Source organism: Chlorocebus sabaeus, chromosome 8, assembly GCF_047675955.1.
Source record: "Chlorocebus sabaeus isolate Y175 chromosome 8, mChlSab1.0.hap1, whole genome shotgun sequence".
Lineage (NCBI taxonomy): Eukaryota > Metazoa > Chordata > Mammalia > Primates > Cercopithecidae > Chlorocebus > Chlorocebus sabaeus.
Window position 1 is genome coordinate 115,995,569 of NC_132911.1, and position 23,048 is coordinate 116,018,616.

Sequence of the window (23,048 nt, forward strand, 5' to 3'; positions counted from 1 at the left end):
CATTGTGCAAAAGTAAACCAATATGCACCAAACAGAGTTTACTTCAATATAAGGAAGAACTTTGTATTTGTCAGAATAGCATAATGGCCATAGTAAAATGTCTTATGAACATAATTGCTAACAAGTTTTAAACTTAGACTGGACTATCTGCTGAGTGTTCTTACTAAGAACATTTAGACAACTGAATGAATGGGTGAACTAGATAATTTTTGATGATTTGGTTAATAGAAATACATCCCTTGCCATTTCCTAAGTCACCCACTATACCTTAACTTTCATTTTGGATTTAAATAGCATTGTTTCTCAAAATAATTAGAGCAGCATTGTAAGAAGAATTCCTGCTTTTCCATGTTTATTTGAATGAGTTAGGACCAAAAACTACTAATGTAGTTTCTGGAAAATAATAAATAGATGAATAACTTATATATTCATAGTGTTCAAGGTACAAGGACAATTAAATATTTTGAGTTATAAAGTCTCCAACAAATATAGGGGTAGAAAAGAGTAAGTAACATAGTGGATTACGGAAGCTTATGATTGCTCTTTTAACATGTTAATAACTTGAAAATAAAAGACTACTTGGAAACTGGCCAAAACTAATACATGACTTTTTGAAAACTGACTATACAATAGAGTTTAAAATATAGTATAGATAAAGCTAAGAGTTATTTTCTACTTTTTTTGGATATTACTTCAGTTCCTTCTGCTTCAACCCAGGATTTTCCTTCATGGATATAATTTTGAGATTAAAAATATTGAATAACTGGCATCAGGTCATTTGTTCTCCACCTAAAAAGAGAACTCTGATATTGCTTTTCAAAAAATTTAAAAATACATAAAAAAGAAAAAGATAAACCTGAAGACTGGAAACCATATGGAATATATGAGTCAAAGACAAAAAAGTAGTAAATACGTGGCTACGACAGATTGAAATGAGTGGTATGATCCAATATACTTTACTACAAATACACAAATTAACATATTCTCACATTGTCTAACATAGAGCAAGAAGCTTGACAGTCACCTAGAATAACAGTAAATATTTGTTGATTGTAACTATATGCTAGACACTGTTAAATACCATTGGTACATTCTCTCTCTTATCACAACTTTAAAAATCTGTAGACTTTTTATCCCCATTGTAAATACGAGAAAACTGATGGCCAGAAAGTTTAAAGCGCTCAAAGTCTCCCAGATTCAGTTGGAGCCAATGTTTTTAAACCAGAAAATGGAAGCATCCATTAGATTTAATTTACAACAAACTCTACAGAAAATCATATTTGATATTATTTTCCATGTTTTAAGTGAGACACACAGAGCTACAGAGCATCTAAAGAAGAAGAGAGAACAAAAATGATACTGCTATGTTTTTAGGAAAAGACAAAAGAAAATTTTTAATGGACTAAAAACGATATAGATTAATTCTAGCCGATTCCAAATGACTGTCTTAGCAAGCTTGTGTAATAAACTCAACGAAGCAAAAATGTAAAGTCAGCTTTTTGGCTTAAATGCCTGGTGAACTAATTAATAGAGAAACTCTACATAAACTCATTCTAAAGGATGGTTTATTAACTTTATTGGCTAGTATCTGAAGTGTTATCAGGGACAAAAATTTACTCTGTTTTCTATATTCTCCACAGCAGACAGAATAAGTTCAATTACTAATTTACAGGAGATTCCTATTTGGGGAATAAGACATTGAAAGTCTGAGAGACAAAAAATTATAAAATATCTAGCTTATCTGAATGTTATATTTACTTTAATTTTTATAAAATTTATTGAATTGGGATTCAGATATAAGAACAAGAAGCTTGTCCTCCAAGAGCTCAAAATGTAGTTTTTATTGGGGTCAAGACAGAATGCAGTTATATAATTGGCTCATTGACATATCCCATGTCTGCTCAACTTTTTTCCCCATGTATAAGCCCTCAAATGTTGAGCCTCTGTCTTCTCTATTTGTGTATCTAAATATCTGAATATGAAACCTACATAATTCTAAAGGTCTAGAGAGTAGCTTTACATGAAGGAAAAAGCTGAATGAATGACATCTAAATGTCTGGAATATATAAGTGATAGACTTCAGAATTCTCAACCAACTTCAAGATGTTCTAATAGCATTAAGACCATGAGAAATTCTCACACTGGCTCCAATTTATACCCTCAAACCTGCTTTTCTGCTTATCTTTTTGCTACCATCAAAGCCTCTGGTAATCTTTTTATCTTCTTGTAAGGCTTTCAATTATCATATGTTTAGAATAAAAATCAGAAGTTACTTTAGACTTGTGATAGCAGCTAAGATACTGCACAGGAAACAGATTTCCAGTATTCTCAGGAATTAATCCCAAAGAAGGAATTAATCCAAAAAAAAGCTAGAAAGAATAATAAAATACAACTCAATTGTATTCAACTTAATCAACATTTATGATAATTGTGTGTTAGGCACTGTTCTGGGCCTAGGGGCTACACAAATGAACAGTAAATGTTTCTTGAACATCACAGCCTAGCACATCATTCAAGGTCTATCTTTGCCTTATTCTTTTAACGCAGTGAATCCTTGAAGTCCATGCCCTGTTGTTTTTCACTTCTCTATCTTTGCATATGTATCTGCCACTTAGACCACCCTCTCTCTAGCTCTGTTCTACCATAATAAGTCTCACTGTCATTTGGAATTGTGTCTCATGACTCAGGGAACAATGCTTCCATCAAGCTTTCCCTGCCCCACAAGTGGCTAAAAATTGTATGAATCTACAGCTTCCTGGTCTCTTTCCCTAAACACTGTACTGCTATCCCCGTATGACTGCCATAGTACCTTTCCATGACACATCCACAGCAAGGGCCACTTAAAATTTATTTATTTTTTTGTTACTTTGCTTGTTTATTTGCTTTTTTTCCTCAGATCCTCTTTATATAACAGGTACTCAATAAAGTTTAATGAGTCTAGTGGTTAGATCGGAAGCTCTTTCTAAGTAAAAGCAATTAACATTGAAACCTTTATTTTAAGTGATTTCCCTTTCTCTCCACCTCCATTCCCACCCCGAAGAGCAAAATAATTGGAGTAAGTTGAACGGACTTCATGCTAAACCAGAAAAATTTACCCTTGTTTAGAGTTAAATCTGATGAACAGTGGATTATTTCTAAATGAAATAGCACATATGAGTTATAAAACTTATAGCATTGCTTCCAGTTAAATATTTCTTATTTATATAAACAGATTTTTCTCAGTCTTACCTATATTAAGTTAAACATAAAGCAAATATTTTAGAAATAGATAACCATAAGAACTATTGAATACCTTGACAAACTGGAGGTGCTCCATCCATCTGCAGTCGTTCTCCTAATCTGCACGTCAGAATTGCATTACCAACTAAAGTAAATCCTGGAAGACACTGATACCTAATAATATCACCTATTAAAAAAAAGAGGGGAGGTTTCATATAAGCAACAAGGTGATGATAAAAATAAACAAATATTTCAATTGTAAGGGAATATTTTCTCCTTTAGTTATTTTCAATCAGTATAAAAATGTTATTAGGTATAAGTAGGAGTTATATTCAAAATATTGAAAAACCAGTATATAATAGTCATTGACCAATGAGGACCGAAGGCAAAAGTGAACTGCCATTCCCTCTGCACTGGTGCATGCTGACTGGATATAAGCAATAGTCATAATGAAATAATTTAGTTGATGTAGGTGAGATAGGCAACAAAAATACAGCAAGTAGTTAGAAGGCTTTCTATTTATTGCTTTTGTATCTGAATTAAAGTTACATCAGTCACTGATAGTTTCTTTGTGTGTTTCAACCAAAATCAATATAATAATAATAATGAATAATAAAAGTTTACTATGGCAACATTAAGATGTCTTCATATATAATTTTTTTTCAAACTGTGTGGCATTAATTATTTAGGTTGAACTTCCAACTCAGTTTTAAACCAACTTTATGATTAAACTGAGTAGAATTGACTAAGCATTTTCCAAGATATGAAAATGAAATATGACTTCTAATATGCCCTACAAACCATTCATTCTGCCAAGTCAGGCATAGGTCTGAATTCAAAGAACAAAGGTTAGAACTACATTGTCAGAAGACAGCAAAATAACAGTTTGGAAAGAACCATCAGAGTAAAGTTAACGGGTTCAATTTTTAATACGTTTTCTAATTGTACATTCCAGAAAAACAAAATTACTTTTTCTTCTCTAATATTCCCTTTCCTCTTTTCACTCCTCTCCCTTCTTAAAAATTCTAAATAATCTCTATCAACACAGGGAATGAGGATCTCAAGTCAGGCTATTACTATTCTTTACTTTGGCTTATTTTTAAGCAAATAGTTCTGCCAGCAGTATGTTTTCCTTGAAAATAATTTAACAGCCTTTACCTATTTCAAATTCATCATCTTCCGTCAACATTTCAGCATTGGGTACAGGTGGTGGAGGTTGGCACACCCTTAGTTGGTAGGCTATAAAAATAAACAGTGTGTTTATTCCTTTTTTGAGCAGCTACATGTATTCACATATGAAAAAAAAACAAGAAAATTATCAAAGGTTGTTCAAAAAGAATAAAAATAAAATACATAATTTATCAAGTTTCAATTACATCTTTATTTTTAAAAACATACAACAACATTACAAAATATTTTCCCATGGTAACAATGCTTACTTTTTATTCCTTATTTCTTACCCTTATTCTAGTCCTTCTTGTTATGTGGTTCAAAACACTTTGTTTTTTTCCTCCTTTGCATGATCACAATTTGGAATCATGTATTCATGTTTGCTTACTTGCTCAATGCCTATCTTTCCCAATACACATCACTGAATCCCCTGAACTTACCCTTAGCAAAGTGCATGGCATACAGCAATATTGCAAACAAATACTCAGTGTTTACTTTATTCCAGGCAATATTATAAATACTTAACTCAATCCTCGCAAAAAAAAAAAAAAAAAAAAAAAATTCTTATTTAATTTATGTTACTATTTCTTAATTGCCCCCATTCTTTAAAAAAGAAAACTGTTAAAGAGAGTTAAAAGTTTTCCCAAATCCCGTAGCTGTAACGTGACAGAGCTGAAGTTTGAACCTAGGTAGCCTGGCTCCAGAGCCTTGTCTCACCATGCTACTTTAATATAATTATAAGATGTCTGTTTGTCAAATGTCATGTTTCTAATTATTATATCATTTGAACGGGTCATCCCATTGGATTACATTGGCATTTGTAATCCAATTTGTAATTGAAAGGCCACCATGACAAAGTCTCAATGAATCCAAGCTTCATGCCTACTATCCCCACATGATATCTAAAATCTACAACAAAATCCTTTGCTTGATTGAAGTCTTTTTTTATCTTAAAGTCTTCCAAAAATGTACTATACTCATATTCATTCAGGAAACATGTTTTATACTATTATAACATCTGAGGCAAATTGTTTTATATGCCTATTTTTACTACTTAAACTTAGAAGTTCTTTATGTACTCAATGTGCCAATAAAGAGAATGAGACTCAAAAGACACAGTAGCTTATACAAGACCACACAAATAGTATAGGACATAGACAAAAATTGAAGTGTATATCCTCTAATTTCAAAGTGCATTCAATACTACTCCTATTGCAAAAAAAAAAAAAAAAAAAAGTATTATGTGAGCATTGAAGAGTATCAACCAGACCAGGTCAGGAAGATTCCTACAGTAGGAAAAGAATGAGATATACTTGAAAGAAGGAGTAAAATTTTTCCAGTTCTAAAGAGTAATCCTGAGGAGAAGAGCATTTCAGGTAGAGGATAAAACTTGAACAAAAACTTGGGCAAAGCATAAAATCATGAATTCATCATCATCCAACAAAAAGCTACTTATAAGAGATTAATTGGCTAATAAATGTTCAGGTTACTAAGGATAAATAAAAGAAAAACTTTTCAAAATGTAGATCTAGAGAGATGAAACAAAAAATAAATGTGTTTTAATTTTCTTCTGCAAATTGTTATCTGTCCCTTCAAACATCTTCCTTCCAGTAGTTTAGCCTGTTTATAAAAGCACTTGTTGTGCATGGATGTTAATTTGCAAGTAAAACACCACTGTACAGAAGAGTTACTACTAGAGAAGAAAGACTTGCTGGGAAAGAACTCCATAGCATAAAGTATAACCCAGATTTTTGATAAAATGTTTGGTGGATAGTAATTAGGAATTTTGAAAATTGTTTTCCTGAACTTATTACTTAAAGGGGGTACAGTGATAAAGGTAAAAGGTAATTGTAAGAAATGCCAAAAATCTAAGAGAAAAGGGAGAAGACGTGGGGAGCCCTACACAGAGAAATCTTTCTGAGACTATGCTTTAGAGAAGATTTTGACTGGTCTTATCATAGAATAGAGATCAACTCAGAAATTACAGAAATGTGGAGATGCTCATGTCTATATTATTTTGCTTGTGCTTTCCTGTGAAGTTATTTTAATCTTCATGCTAATCCCAAATTGTTTTATTATTTTAAATAAGAAACATTTTTTATGTGGAATCCATGACTATTATCATCTGTGGAATATGCTGAGAATGACTTAGAAAACTCAGTTGCAGGATTTAAAAGATCAAAGATTGTAATTTTTTACTAAAGAAGACTATGATGCTCAGAGTTATTATGTTACTTTTCCAAGACCATGTGGGTGCTGTAAGCTAATGTCTTATTCTCTGTTCTTTCCTATCACTGTCAGTTTTATAAAATGTATCCCTAAAAGCTAAGAGATCACTGTCAGCCCATGGAGGGTCTGAGGTATAATTTGCTTACCTCCCAACTCTATTTCAACAAGAACAACTCTATTCTCATCAATTTTATAAATTTGAATTCTGAACAAACTTTCCTTTAAATAAACTTTCTACATTGTTACCTAAGTGATTCGCTTGCTTCCTTTGGCTAAAATTCTGTCTTTGTGTCTCAATTCCCAATTCTATATTGCCAGGCTAAAAATCTTTTCTGACCTCTTCATGCCACCCTTTCCCACCCCTCACTGTTATTTTCTAATCACAGAACCCTTTTCATGTCACATGTAAACACGACTTGTTCAAAGTGTGTTATTTTCCATTTATTTGCATACTTGTTCATTGGGTCCCTATGTAGACTTTCAGAGGCTATTTGTTTATCTACCTTTTTCACTATCCAGGAATTAGTTCTTGTCACTATATTTACAATTCAACTAATATTTGCTAATAACTGACAGAATGTAGGTTTCTTCAGGAGGGAAACAACCTCTCAACAGTCTTCCCTAAGATGACTCCCAACTTTAAAATTGCCAGTGGGGATGAAATAGAAACAACTGAGTGTCAGAGAATGCTACACATTGAAATATAGGCAAGATCTGGCTAAAATGCTTTTCAAGGTTGAACTACGTAATTTTGAATAAATAGTAAAAGAGAAAGGAATAATGAAAAACAAACAAACAAACCTCTTTTCATCTGTTTCTCTTTTGACTTTTGAAGGCCAAGCACTATAAAAGGTTCAATCGTAAGCAGCTCGCAGAAATTGTTTTCAATCTTCATCAATCTCTACTAGTATGTTCTTTAACATAACTCTATGATTTGTCCTACGTCTTTCCAATCTTGCTACCAACATCTCAGTCTAGATTCCTGCCATTTCATTCCTGCTGTACTGATTTGAATAGTTTCACCTAAAATTCATGCCTTTCCTGGAACCTAAAAATGTTACTTGAATAGGATTGTTACAGATGTAATTGGTTAACTTAAAGTTGTATAGAATTACAGGGGTAACCTTAATTCAATATGACTAGTGTCCTTATAAAATGAAAAGAGACATGGAGATGTTCACACAGGGAAGATGGCACATGATGACAAAGGCTCAAACTGTGGTGATTCATCTATAAGCTAAGGAATGCCAAAGATTGCTTTGAAGCCATCAGTTTGTGGTACTTTGTTTCAGCAGCCCAAGTAAACTAATACGCCTGTATTATTAAATTGGCCTATAGTGTGTTCCTTACCTTCGGTGTCTCCCTGATACTATTCTTCTTACATTCACTTCACTAGATGTAAGGCAGTATTTATCTGGAATCCACTATGTACAAAGGACTCTGAAAATTCCTTTACATGCCTCTTTCATTAATCAATAAAATGCCACATCAAAATATGTGTAAATTACTCATGTTACCAAAAGAGATACTAAATTTCATAATGGCTGATTATTTGCCCATTTCACACAGCCAGAATTTGAACCAAGTTCCACTATAAAATTAAGACACATTGTTTCCCAGATTTATAGATAAATAAACGTCATTTGGAATATCATTTTGTCGCTGTTATTTCCCTGTTATCAATTTGCAGCATTTTTTTTAATGACCTACAGATTGATTTATCATCTTAAATAAAGCAAGATCGTTACCCTAATGCTTACCGATCCCTCACATGAGATGTCTGCTATATCCGGCTGAACTTTCCTGGGTCCTTTGTATTTGCCATGTTCATTTCCTATCCCACACCTTCATTTTTGGCAATCTTGCCAGCCTAGAAATTGGCACCACAATATTTAGCATTTAGTGTTTTATTGTGTTGAATTGTTTTATGTATTGGTTCATGTTCCATGTATAGCTTAAGTATTTTGTATTGTATTTGCATTTCCTACAATACCTAACACATTTAATTAAGTTGTTTATTAAATAAGTTACTATTGAACTCCTGTGATGTGCCAGATGTCAGAAACCATAATAGGTGCTGAGAATGCAAAGATAAGCAAAGCAGACAGAAACCTGCTCTATACATGCTAATAGTTGATGAGAAAGACATTAATTAATTAGTAGAATTTAACTAGTTGAAGCAAGGGCTGTGTGTGTGTGTGTGTGTGTGTGTGTGGGTGTGTATGTGTGTGTGTTTTCTGGAGAGGAATGATAGCCCTGGTGAGAGAGAGGAGGGAGCGAAAAGAGCAAAAATCAGGGGCTAAATCAGACAGGACTGTACAAGTTATACTCAGGATTTCGTTTATTTTAAGCTGAGACCAATGGGAGGCCTTTAAAGAGATTTAAGTTGGAGAGGAATGTGGTCAGATTTATCCTTTAAAAGATCACTCTGGCTGTAGTCAGAAATTTTTAAAAAGCACACACACAATTGGAAGAGGACAAAAGTGGATAGCAAGAGACTACTAGAATCTATGTTGCAGTGGGTGTTAAATAAACAATTGCTGATAGAGTCTACAAAACTTCATAGTGTCCCCAAATGACTTATGCATTAAATTAAAAGTCTTGACTATGACCTCCAAGGATTTCTAACTTTGTCTAATTAACTTCATCCCCACCTATTAACCAGCTTATATTTTTAGGTACAAATAAACAAAAATAGTTTATCTCCTCTACTTAAAATTCAAGTACCACTGATAGGCATGTGGCCTGTCATCCTCACTTCTTAAAAAATGTTAAACCACATCTCTTCATTTTTAATACTAAATTTCAAAAAATCAAACCTGTCTACAACTTCTTACTGTAGTCTTTTTCATTACTCCATCAACAGAGCTCTCAAATGCTTGAGAGTTTAGTATTTGATGATATAGCTAAAACTTTATGTTCTATATGATTTTCTTTTGTCTCTCATTTTCTTGAAATCTGTCTTCCTAGCTCTTTTATAACTTTGAACATGACTGAAACAAGAGATGTCTTCACTGATAATGCTACATAAAGTTGATCCTTTGCAGTTAACTTTGTTTCACAGTCTGGTAATTTTCATAACCTGTAAGAATTATGTATTTGTTTACTCTCTATTTTCTTATATTTGTTTATGTATTTGTTTACTATTTTCTTATACCAGAATGTAAGCTCCATGAAAGCAGGCACTTTTGCTTTTCTTATTAACCACTAACTCTTTAGGGCATAATCCAGTGTTTGGCACATGGCAGCATTCAGTAAATATGTGCTGAATGACTGAATGCTAGAGAAATGAAAGAATGAATGCTGAATTAGTGTGTATACATACATATATATATAATGTATAAGTATATATATATGAATGAGTATATATGTATAATATATAACACATTCTTATGGTCTTGAGTATGGACATAGTCTAGACTCTTTGGCTCTTTGGGTTCATATCCTGTTTTGAACACTTAAGAATTGGGAAAACTTGGGCAAGTTATTTATCTTTCCACCTTGCTTTCCTCATTTATAAAATAGTAATAATTTTATGCCATCCCAAAGGGCAGTTATGAGAATCAAATGGGTTTACACATGCAAAGCACTTGGAATACTGTCTGGCACATTTTAAGCACTTTAAGCTTATCTTTTAATAAGAATAAACCACTATGATATCAAATTGGGATTCTATTTCTTCAAGATATTTGATATTCACAAATAAATAACATAAATATTAATACTTCCTGCTTTTCTTAACTTTCACTTCTTATTTCTAAAGGACATTTTGATTTGGCAATTATTTACAGAATTATGAATAAAATTGAGACATCTCATCTTTCTTGGTCAAAGAAAAGGGTATAATGACTGTGAGATGTGATGCATCAGATATTTTGTAATTGAAGGCAACAAAGGGGAATTAAACGTTGTGCAGCTCTGCTTCTCTTTCTGAAGGTGTTTCTATCAAACCAATCAACATCATAAAAAGTATATATAATCCAGTTTGTATTGATAACTACATTTGTGTACAAAGCAGGCTGATCAAATATTTACTCTAGAACCAGACCAATGGTTCAAATCTCGGTCTGCTGTTTGCTAGTTCCATCATCTTAGGCAAACTGCTAAGAATCTGCTTCAGTTATCTCATCTGTAAAATAGACATAAAGCCAAGATTGAGTTAAAATATTATAAAGTGCTTAGAATAAGGCCTGAGTGTATTACCAGTTAAGAGGGAGGGTACATCCCCTGTTTGACAAATATTGGCATCAGCATTTCTGCTGTGATGATGTTTGTACCCGATACACATGTAACTTCAATCTGATGTGACCTTCCTCAGAATGGGTCATTCGAAGCACCCATGTGACTTCGCAGAATGTACCTAACCACTTGTTTGTTTCTATTCTGATTTAAATTGGATATTATTGGCCAGGCACAGTAGCTCACGCTTGTAATCCCAGCACTGTGGGATGCTGAGGAGAGCAGATCACTTGAGGTCGGGAGTTTGAGACCAGCACAGCCACCTGCAGGGACAGGTGAAAAGCTGTCTCTACCAAAAACACAAAAATTAGCCAGGTGTGCTATCGCACACCTGTAATCCCAACTACTTGGGAAGCTGAGGCAGAAGAATCACTTGAACCCGAGAGGCAGAGGTTGCAGTCAGTTGAGATTGTGCCACTGCACTGCAGTCTGGGCGACAGAGTGAAACTCTGTCTCAAAAATAAAATAAAATAAAATAAAATAAAATAAAATAAAATAAAATAAATAAGATATCCTTTACATTGATGTACATTATGTCGTAGTATAAAATTCATGAGTTTAGCAACACATTTCATCATCCTATATAATATATGTGTCTGTGGTTTCAAAACTCTCAGCACAGTGCTCTGGAAATCACTTAAGAAATACTAATTAATAAATCTAACACAATACCTCATTCTCTATAAAATATATGCTTTGGTTACTCAGGAAGAAGGTAAATAGGTCTGGTACAAATAGATCCAATATTGTATAGGTTAGAATCATAGACAAACCGGAAATAATCTTAGAAATCATTTCTCCTAGACTCCTTAAGGGGTGGTAGGAAGATGACCTAAATAAGTGAAATTAGGTGGACAAGGTCACACATTCAGTTACTGGTGGAACTGAAATGATTAAGTCATATAAATTATGTCACTTAAATTTTAAATCGCATGTGCATATATTTTAGTCCATGTTTTTCATGGATTGTTCCATTTAGAAACAGTTTGCAGCCATGACCATTAACAGAAAAGCTGCACAAAATAGGTATTCACACTTTAAAAACACATATTGGAAATAAGTATGGGTTCTCTTTAGAAGAATCATTTTGCCGGGTACGGTGGCTCACGCCTGTAATCCCAGCACTTTGGGAGGCCGAGACGGGCGGATCATGAGGTCAGTAGATCGAGACCATCCTGGCTAACACGGTGAAACCCCCGTCTCTACTAAAAATACAAAAAACTAGCCGGGTGCGGTGGCGGGCACCTGTAGCCCCAGCTACTCGGGAGGCTGAGGCAGGAGAACGAACTGCGTGAACCCAGGAGGCGGAGCTTGCAGTGAGCCGAGATTGCGCCACTGTACTCCAGCCTGGCCGACAGAGCGAGACCCCGTCTCAAAAAATAAAAATAAATAAATAAAATTAAATTTAAAAAATAAAAATAAATAAAAAAGAAGAATCATTTTATCTGACATGCCCCACCAACTTTTAAACACCATTTACTATCTAACAACTACTAACAACTATAAGAGAGCATCATATTCCACATGTCTGTATCTTCTGAGGATGACTATTATTTAAATACTTCTCTGTTTTTGTTCCAACGTGCATAGATATCTGGTTCCTCATCCAACAAATACGTTTTTCGAAGCTGGTTTTAGATTTGATTCTGGCAACATTTTTTCGTTATTTTTAATTTTCTATTTTCTTTGCAATGAAACATCCAACCCAATTCCAGAAAAGAATGCTGCATGTATCTACTTCTATTCAATGCGCTATTAAAGACTTCTTCAAAAAAGACACAACAGAACACTGGCAAATTGCCATTCCTTCTCCAAACCAAAAAAAGGACAAGCACATAACCTTTCTGCCAAGTAAGGGCACAGTATTCCTCACAGAGGACAGAAATAATGTTGCATCTTCCCTTATAAATGCTAAGCTCTATATAAGCCCCAGTGTACTTCAGTGCTCTTCCAGATTAGTTCAAGTATGATAATCTCATGATTTGGGGAAGATTTTGGGGATAACAAATGTTGACAATTTTATGTTCTGTTATGCAGTTTTGGCAGTGTTATTTTTAAAGTTATCTGAAACAAGCTTAAGCTATTTCACTTGAAAGCAGAGCTAAGTGTATTGAAATTAATGCTATCTTAATTTTAATGAAGAGAAAAAAACAATAAATTTGTTTTCCATTTTGCAGAAAATCTGCCAGTGGGTTGACATGAACTTAGAAGTGTGTTCCAGCAGGGTTTAAATTACTTTACAATATCCCTTTTACACCACTAATATTTTATATTCAGTTTATTTCTGACTCTATAAGGGAGAATATTAGAAATCAAGAGAAAATGCTTATTTGGATTTAGAGATGAGAGACAGAAAGTTTCTATCATGAAGAATGAAAATGAATCAACGATATGGTTTGGTTCTGTGTCCCCACCCAAATCTTATCTCAAATTGTAATCCCCATAAGCCCCATGTGTTGAGGGAGGGACCTAGTGGGTGTGGTTGGATCATGGTGGTGGTTTCCCCCATACTGTTCTCATGAGAGTGAGTGAGTTCTCATGAAATCTGATGGTGTTTGACAGTTCCTCCTTTATACACTCTGTCTCCCCTGCCAACATTTAAAACGTGCCTGCTTCCCCTTCCGCCATGACTGTAAGTTTCCTGAGGCCTCCCCAGCCATGTGGAACTGTGCATCAATTAAACTTCTTTCCTTTATAAATTACCAAGTCTTGGGCAGTTCTTTATAGCAGTGTGAGAATGGACTAATACAGTCAACAAGAAGTCACTCTTATTATTTTCCTAGAAAAGAAATAACAGAAACTATTGTGAAACAAAACTATTTGGATATCTCCTGGATTATTTTAAGAACATTTCAGTATCTGTTGCGTGAATTGTCTTCTTCACATGCAGACAGCTAATTTAAGGTATCCTATCTTAGTGCTGAGCCCATTGAAATCTGAAAAACAATGTGCCAAAGGCCTCTTCTCTACATTGTTGAGTTCCCTGGCATATAGACCTGGCTCTAATTGATAGGCCATTGTCTCCTGTTAAACATAAACAATTTCCCTAAAAACTAACAGCAGGCAAGGTAATTCTTTGACCTCGTTGAAATAAGACAGAAATAAGACCTTTCCAGAGTCATAATCAGAAAACAAGAACACAGTTCAAATCATCGAAATGGCAGAGTCTTCCACCTCAGCCAACCTTAGTGAATAGTATTTCCACACTAATTATATAGGTATATTCCATTCCCTCCACCTTCTAGAAAAGAAAAAGTTAAGATATCCAATCATAAAACTGCTCCAATTTTCTGACAGCACCCAATCCAGAAGAAAATTGTGTTTCCTTGAACTCCTCCCCAAACCATCTCATATGGTTGAATTCCCATATCAAGACTCTACTGACACACTTTTGCTGAGATCACAGAATCCCTCATCATATGCTGTCTCACTCATTATCACAAGTTAATAAATCTAACTTTGTTTAACAGAAATTGTGTTCCTGAAAATCTTTGGCTGGAGGCAACAGAAAGTAAGATATTTAAGAAAATAAATACCATACTTTATCAACTGGGCATATACATACAGTGAAGTGTCAAAAGATAGTAATTTTGACATGACTTTTAGTCATTTGAGTTATAATTAAGTAGTCATTTAAGTCATTTAACTAATAGTAAGTGGTATTTTCCTTTCCTCCTAACAGTTCTAGCAGTTTGGTTTTTAGCTCTATCGCTTCATTTTATACACACATGCACGCACACACACACACACACACACACACACATTATTACCTGATGTCCATATCCCCCATACTCTCTGGACATCAAATAATAAAACCCTTTATGGGTTCTGTGCTCTAGTTATTACAATACAAAAGGAGGTCAGGTCTTCAGGTTATGTGAGGCAAAGGGGTCACACAGTTAAAGGCAATCGTGATTTATGCTTTATATAAAGCATGTCCTTACATCTGCAGCAGTCTCTTTTAGGATGAGACTTTGTGAAGTTAAATATACTTGTTTCCAAATACAGCATTTATTGTAAAAGTAGCATAACCATAAAAGATGACCTGAAACACATTACAGGCCTTTTAAATACATTTCTTAAAAATAATGAGTCATTATGTAATCAACTCATTATTCAATAGAAAATGTGCTAATAACAGAAAATAATGAATAGCATAATTATTAAATCACATTATGCTAAGAAAATCTTCCACATAGAAAGTGAATTTCCCTAATACATTGATATTAGAAAAATCGAGTATCCTGGATAATTGACTTAAACACCATAACATAACTTCTGTATTAAATTAGCAAATACATATTGTGACTATACTCTAGTTGCCGGTTATTTGGAGTGACACAAGTCAGATCTCAACAAAACTTTTACTTTCTCTTGGCCCAGTGACCACAGCACATTTTAGAAACTATAAAGAATACACTGAGCTGCGATAAATCTATCAATGTACTATTACTACTTTGTAGATCTTTAGGAAATGAAGCAATAAGAAGCTTAAAGCTCCAAGTTATAATTAGGAGGCATATTGAGAAAATGAGATGACCCATCATATTGCTAAAACTGAAAATCACTTTGACTAAATGTTTAAAGAACAATTGGGTTTATATACCATTAAATATAATCTATTCATAAGATAATACCAGCTTAGAACATTGCCTGGCACTTAATAAGAATACAATGGATTTTAGCTGTTGTTATTGTTGTTTTGATTTTTCAAAAACGGATCATTCTTTGAAGTCAGGCAGACGTATTTTGAATTCCAACTAGCCTTTCTCCTTATTGGTTCTCTGGTTTTATATAGGTTATGTGGTTTTTCACTCAGTTTGTTCATTATTAAAATGAAGATAATAATACTTACCTCATAGGGTTATTATGAAAATTAGCAATAATACATGGAAAGCACCTAGCACAGTGCTCAGCATATTAAATTTTCAATAAATGGTTGTTACCACTAATATAGTGATGGTTATACAAAGTCACTGCAAAAAGAACACTCAGTTAAATTTATTTTGGGTAATTTATCTTTTAGGGGGTCATTAATTAGGACTGAATATTGTTATTAATTATAAACCAACCTCATCTTGACTCTACAGCAGATATGAAAAAAATGTGGTTCTTACTTTAGGAAACCATAATTATAGCAACACAAAGAGAGACAAAAACATTTCCTCAAATGAGAAAAATATATGATATCTGAGGTAAAGTGCCTCAGCATTTATGCCTGTCCTATTTTTTCATTGCAGAGAGCTTTCATTTTGCAAAGCTTTTTTATGAATGTTATTTTTGATCATAAAAGACTTTATGAAGGTGATGTTTTATAAAAGACAGATGGCTGCCTGGATCTCATAAAGGAAGTTAGGTTAGAGAGAAAAACACACATTTTTTTCTTCTCTTTTCAAGTATATTAAAAATATATTAATAAATAAAACTTAAATGATCGATGTGACCTTAAGAAAATACACAAAAATATTGAACTGTCAACTTTATAAAATAAATATACAATTCTTGAGAAAATCACTTCTGAATTATTAAGCAAGGGATATCAGAAGTAACTATCAAGTCTAAGAGGATATAAAGAAAACTGGATGGGTGAGTAAATCATTCAAAGGTTAGGTATACTCAACCAGCTTAAAATGTGTTAAGCTTATAATGAATTATATACTCAGTTTAATTTTCAAAAATTCCAAATAATTTGACCAATTTTTTACTATTATGAGACTTCATTTTGACATTGAGCCTATAGCTCAAATTAGTATTAACAGGCATATCTTCTTGTTTTTGTTAAGGAGGATGTGATTTAGAATTACACATTTAGTAATTCTAAAATGATATTTTTAAAAGTTGTTACTAACACAGCTCAAATAAATGCCAACAACTTTTTAAACAATCTGAACACACACTTCCCACTGTAACACTAAAATACAGTCAATAAAAAAAATATAAAAAGGATAAGAACAAGAAATTTGTATCCTCAAAAAACACTCACTTAATAAACGCATAAGGCTTATAAAATAATACACCATATTGTAATTAAGTTTTCAAAAGTTTGGTAAGAAGAGTAAGTGTAATCATAGAGCTGATGGCAGTGATCACCATGAGTTCAAATTATTAAGAAGTGGAGGATATGAGACTTAACATAAAAAGACTTAAATAACTGAAGATGAGTTAAGAAACCAAGAGTAGTTATGATGGAGACAAAGATGTGATTTAAGAATGGAAATTCAGGAGGTAGTGAGGAAACCAAACTGACTGAAGTTGTGTAGGGACTGGAGAGTAAGAATCAGTGAACTGGATTATAGGGTAACTTTAAATTAGATTTACTGTAGGCCTCATGCATTCTTGAAAAGGCAGGTAAGGATGAAAGCAGTGCTTTAGAAAAATTATCCTATTAGGGCTAGACAAATTGAAAGTATCAGTCAATTTTTAACATGAACTCTGGCTATGCTCCCAAACTTCAAGTTTATTTTAAAATTTGGGTGGAATCTCCATAGCTGTTGATTCAAACATTAGCCTTCATTAGGCTCTGGCATTTTTTTCTTTTGCACCTTATTATAAAATCTAATGAATGAATGTCCTATTTGAAAAATCTAAAATGTGAGATAAGATATGGAATGGAAACAGATATTTACTGAACATCTGCTCTGCCAGGCATTATGCTAACTGTATATTATCAATTATCTCCAGTTCTCAAAATGTCTCCTCAATGTAAAGCTGATAATATTAATAATTACAATATTTCTACAGTTGAGCTATATAAAATTGCCCATAGGACTTTTTGACCAAAAATTTAACTGGTTCAACCTAATACATGCCAGTAATTGGAGTAAATTATACATATATAATATGACATTTAATCCTCTCAGCAATTCTATAATATTGTTTTATAGCTGAGGAAAGTAGAGATCAAAGTGTAACTTGTCCAAGGTCACATAGAAAACAACGGGCTAAATGAATATTTGATCTGTTGTTTGTTTGTTTGTTTGTTTGTTTGTTTGTTTATTAAGAGATAGAGTTTCACTCTTGTTGTCCAGGCTGGAGTGCAATGGCACCATCTTGGCTCACTGCAACTTCCAACTCCCGGGTTCAAGAGATTCTCCTGCCTCAGCCACCTGAGTAGCTGGGATTACAGGGATGAGCCACCATGCCTGGCTAATTTTGTATTTTTAGTAGAGACGGAGTTTCACCATGTGGAACAGACTGGTCTCGAACTCCTGACCTCAGGTAATCCTCCTTCCTTGGTCTCCCAAAGTGCTGGGATTATAGGCATGAGCCACTGCACCTGACCTTGACCTGCTTTATTCTTAAGCAATTCCATTTCTATCACACATGTCTCAAAACCCACTTGCAAAAGTCAAGTGAAACATTTTGAAATGAGGATATATGTTTATATATTCATATATGTGTATGTTTAAATCCACATTAAGATTTTGTATTTATGTGTAGATATCTATTATCCACATATTTTTATATGAATGTGCACATTCTGTCTCATACACACACACAAACATACAACACTGACATCCTTTCCTTTGATAATATTTTCCCCTTGAAATGTCTCTTAAATTTTATAAAAATTTTATACTTTCTGTAGGGTTATCTTGAGGATATTTATAGTTCTTCAATGAATAGTCCTTTCTTTATGATTGCAAGCAGTACATAAAAAGATAAAAAAAAATTTAAGTAGAAATCCTTGTGGAGATAAAATGTACATAATGTAGTTTGGCAACTAATTCATTGTTTTATCTTAATGATAATGTATTAGTTCCTGAGTTATGATTATCTATCAAAGTAATAATTCTATTGCTTCAGCTTTAGGCTATATCTACAAACTGCCAGCATTAATGATCAACTCAGTAGGAAAGGCAAAAAAAAATTTTTTTAAAAAAACACCCCAAATAAAAGTTGTCTGACTGAATACCCAACTTTCCAGATGAGATCAGCACATTCAGGGTGGTATGGCCATAGACTGAACCCCTGACTTTTCAATTGGTTATGTTGGATTGCATATCAGTCTGGATGACAGTGGATTACTACAGAGAAACTAATTAGATACCATCTAATTGACTGATAAGTGCTCAAATTAAGCAACTCAAACATTTTATCATCATCTTCTGACTAGATACAATGTGCTTTAAATGTCTTTGAACACAATCACAGTTGATTTACTATATTTTTCACGGAATATAAGCTTTAAGTATCAAATATTTAGCTACTTTATATTAAAAAGGTGAAATGCTAAGTCATACATTATGTAATGGATAAAGCACCTGTCCATCCTCACATTTTCATATAATTTTTGCAAACTTAATTTAGTAGATTATTGGTCTTGTGAAATGCCCATGGAATTAGTCTGACTAAGTTATATGAGGCAGAATGTGTTTTAATGAGACTATGGTCATAGCAGATAAAAGGATGTATCATTATAGATAAATAACCATTTTCTTATTAATAATGAAACACAATTGATTAAGTATTTTTAAAAAAATAAAGAAGAGAAACACCTCTGTGAAACCTTCTGAATGTCCTTTCCAAAAGTTAAGCTTATGAATACAGAGCCCAGAACAAAGGACCCTATACAATGAAATAAAATTGAAACTATACATAAATTATTCCACAGCAGTAAAAGCTATGAACTTAATGATCTGGAATAGTCACTTAAAACTGTAAGATTCTAGAATAGACACAGTTTTGAAACAAGAGTATAAATGAATGAGTAATGTGATCCAAAGCATAAAGATACTGAATGCTAATTTTAGAAAGATTCACAGCAGGTTGAATAGATTAAACATTTTGTATAGGAAAAAAATCTATTGATGTCTCAAAATTACATGCAATAAAGTATGAACAGCTGGTTCTCTTTTATTGGTTTTCATGCAAAAATGATTATTTTCCACTGGGTAATTACTGACTGATTTATCTCCTATATCCATTTGCTCACATTTTAATGTCCCTGAATACTTAGAAGAGGTCATCTTTTGCAAGGAAATGTGTTTGAAATGCTAAAGTTACTGTGATTATAAAATTTCCAAATTTAATACCTTTTCAATCATTGGTTAAATATATATTACATTCAATTTTTTCCAGAACAAATTAAACAGTACCAAATGAAATAGGAACTCTCAGATAATACTAACCGTGATAACTGAGCACAAAAAAGCCACTTGTTGTGAAATCACTGTGGAATTTGATTAGAATCTGATTTGAAGTACTGTAGACTGATTCCAAAGCGGTATTGCCACTGAACTGACCGATCTGAGGTGAATTTTGGTCTGGTCCATCCCTATGAGACAAGGATTGGGAAAGGAGGAGAGATCGAGATTGATTTTGGAAGTAGTTTTGAACCAAGTTTAATGAAGGTATTGCATATATTTATATTCTAACATATCAATAATAAAGATGCAGGAAACTAACCAATGAGTGCAAATAATATATTTTGTATCTATGTAGGTGACCACATATTTTTAAATGTAAAGTATAAAAACAGATTACATTTTTTACCTAAATGGAGTGCACTAATATTAGTTATAATTAATACATTGTCTTTGTTTTTTTAGCAAAACTCTAGTGCTTTTAAATGCTTGAGGTTTGCCCCCTTTTATTTTCTTCAGCAACAGTCTTGAGAATCACAGACTGTTAAAGTTACAACTCTTAGAACTCAGATGAACAAATTATCAGTTGTTAATTATTAATTCAGACACTTTCTTTAATATATTTGTATTTATTTATTTATTTGTTTAGAGACAGGTTCTCACTCCATTGCCCACACTGGCGTGCAGTAGGATGATCACAGCACACTGCACTCTTGAACTTCCAGGCTCAAGGGATCCTCTCACCTCAGCCTCCTGAATAGCTGGGACCACAGGCGCATGCCACCATGTCTGGCTAATTTTTTATTTTTTCTAGAGACAGGGTCTCACTACGTTGCCCAGGCTGGTATTGAACTCTTGGGATGAAGAGATGCTCCCGTTGTGGCCTCCCAGAGTGCTGGGATTGCAGATGTGAACCACTGCGCCCAGCCTTAATATATTTTTAAATAAAGATGTTTCAATTGACAAGACCGTAATACAATTAATTTTTATGACAGGAATCCACTAGTTATATTAAATAATTATAATTTCTTAAATTCCACTGACTTTTGTAAATAGAGAACTTCCATACCGTAAACTTAGTCTGTTAACTCTCTGTTTTAGCACATTAATTTAATAATATCTTTAAATCTTGTTTTTACCTATGAAGTCTTTATTCCACAATATTTACCTAGTTCGTGGAGCAAATAAGCCACAACCTATTTCTCTTGTGTGTGAAATTCTACAAGACACATACTGTCAGTCTCAGTTACTCACTTCAATTCAAATATCAGATGACAATTTGTAACAGAGTATTGTGATATATTTTTATTCCAACCTTGTTTTACTATATACATAGTTGAATAAATCAATAGCAATAGTCCTGACTTACCATACAGTAATGAAATCATATATTGGTTCTGTTTGAAGGACAGTAAAATTGATGTAAATGCCATTCCCAGGGGGTACTCTTACAAGCCAAAAACAATCTTGAAAATTTGGATATTCATCAGGATACCCAGGAGAATAAATGGTGCCATTCATTGCAGTTATATTTCCACCACAAAGAGCTATGGAAAACATAACAAAACAAAATAATATTTAAAAATAACAATAAACTGACTATGGAGAAAAAAGCAAACATTTCAAGTATCTTAAGCATTATGAAACAAATTTATGCTTTGTTTTTACTTCAGTTGAGGTATATATAATGAAGTTGGCAACAGTGCACAAAATACAGTCAACTTTTCTTTATTTTGCCACATGAGTTATGCTAAATAATTATTAATGATCACTAGATTAGTAAATTACATTGTCTTCTCTATTTTCAATTACATTGTCTTCTCTGTTATTTAAATATTTTATATCAATGCAAAGACTTTAACTTTCATTTGCCTCTTACTACGTGTACATATAAGGCCTTACAAGAGGTTCGAAGCCTTTTATTTCAAAGGTTTTTCTAGAGGAAAGGAACTCAGTAGTAGTACCTGGGTTAGTGGTTTATATAAGAATGACTTAAATGCATACAAACCCACATGCGCCCCCTTCCCTTCCCCACACACATAAGAAAAGCTCTGAAGTGTGAATCAACTGTTTTTTTCACTCCCAGTAGGAAAGGTTAGGACTCCTGCCAATAATGACAAAATTGTTATTCATTATAGAGCCTCAGGGGTTTAAAAAATATCTTCAGCTGAGAGACTATATATTTAGCATGCTATTGGAAGAGGAAGATAAGTGAAAAGTGCCAAAACAATATTAAAAACAGATGATACCACCTAAAAGATAGTTTCAAGTTAGAAGCATACCTTCACACCTTGGAAGTGGATGATTCCAGTTACGACTGACACCATGAAGGCACGTGAGAGCTGAATTTCCAATTAATGTGTATCCTGGGAAACATTCAAATGAAATGGTTTGACCCACAGTAAAATCATTACCAATTACAAAACCATTTCGAAACGGACGTGGATCAGGACAGCTTTGCAACTGATAGGCTGGAAAGAGGAAAAAGAAAGACGTTTTTTCTTTCCAAATTTCAGAGGCCACAGATAGGGTAATAGAGCAATTTTGCAACTTACAAATAGATGTGATGCTACTTGTAGTTGATTATAAATAGCAATTCAGGTTTATGATAAATGCCATCAATGACCTGTGACAAAAATTTCTTCTCATGTCTATAATTTTCATATTTAAAATGTTAGCACGATTCATAAAAATGCATGCTTTCTTCACCTACTTGTGCAACCCAATTAAATTGTTTTAATGAAAATGTACACTCTTCTTAAAGCTACAATTTTAATGGAATATATTCTGATTCTCTTCCATAGAATGCAATTGCTTCTTGATTATAAGTACACAGAATGCAGTAAGAATATATATAAGCCTAATTCTGAGCCTTTTTACAGTTTGTTTTACTAATTGCTTTTCTGCAGATCACAATATACTTCTGTTGAGTTAATTTAAAAGAAGTTAGCTTGTAAAATAAAGCACTGGAAAAACATTTCATTTTAATATAAAATAAACTTTGTACTTCAGTTATGGGATAATTTTGGCAATGCAGTATAATTGCTTGCTTGTTTATTTGTTCATACTTCTCTTGCTCTACATTTTGTATGAGATCTTGTTTGT

General features: G+C 33.3%; 1 protein-coding gene across 2 annotated transcripts in view; it reads right to left on the minus strand.

Annotated features, from left to right (window-relative positions):
* CSMD3 (CUB and Sushi multiple domains 3) overlaps positions 1 to 23,048 on the minus strand; it is a 1,272,067-nt gene that overhangs the window by 91,967 nt on the left and 1,157,052 nt on the right. For both annotated transcript variants that reach the window (XM_008001392.3, XM_008001388.3), the window contains 5 exons: positions 22,226 to 22,414; positions 21,313 to 21,490; positions 19,989 to 20,134; positions 4,378 to 4,458; positions 3,293 to 3,406 (listed from right to left, as the gene is read on the minus strand). In XM_008001392.3, the coding sequence (XP_007999583.2) occupies positions 3,293 to 3,406; positions 4,378 to 4,458; positions 19,989 to 20,134; positions 21,313 to 21,490; positions 22,226 to 22,414 (708 nt within the window). The remainder of the gene's footprint in view (positions 1 to 3,292; positions 3,407 to 4,377; positions 4,459 to 19,988; positions 20,135 to 21,312; positions 21,491 to 22,225; positions 22,415 to 23,048) is intronic.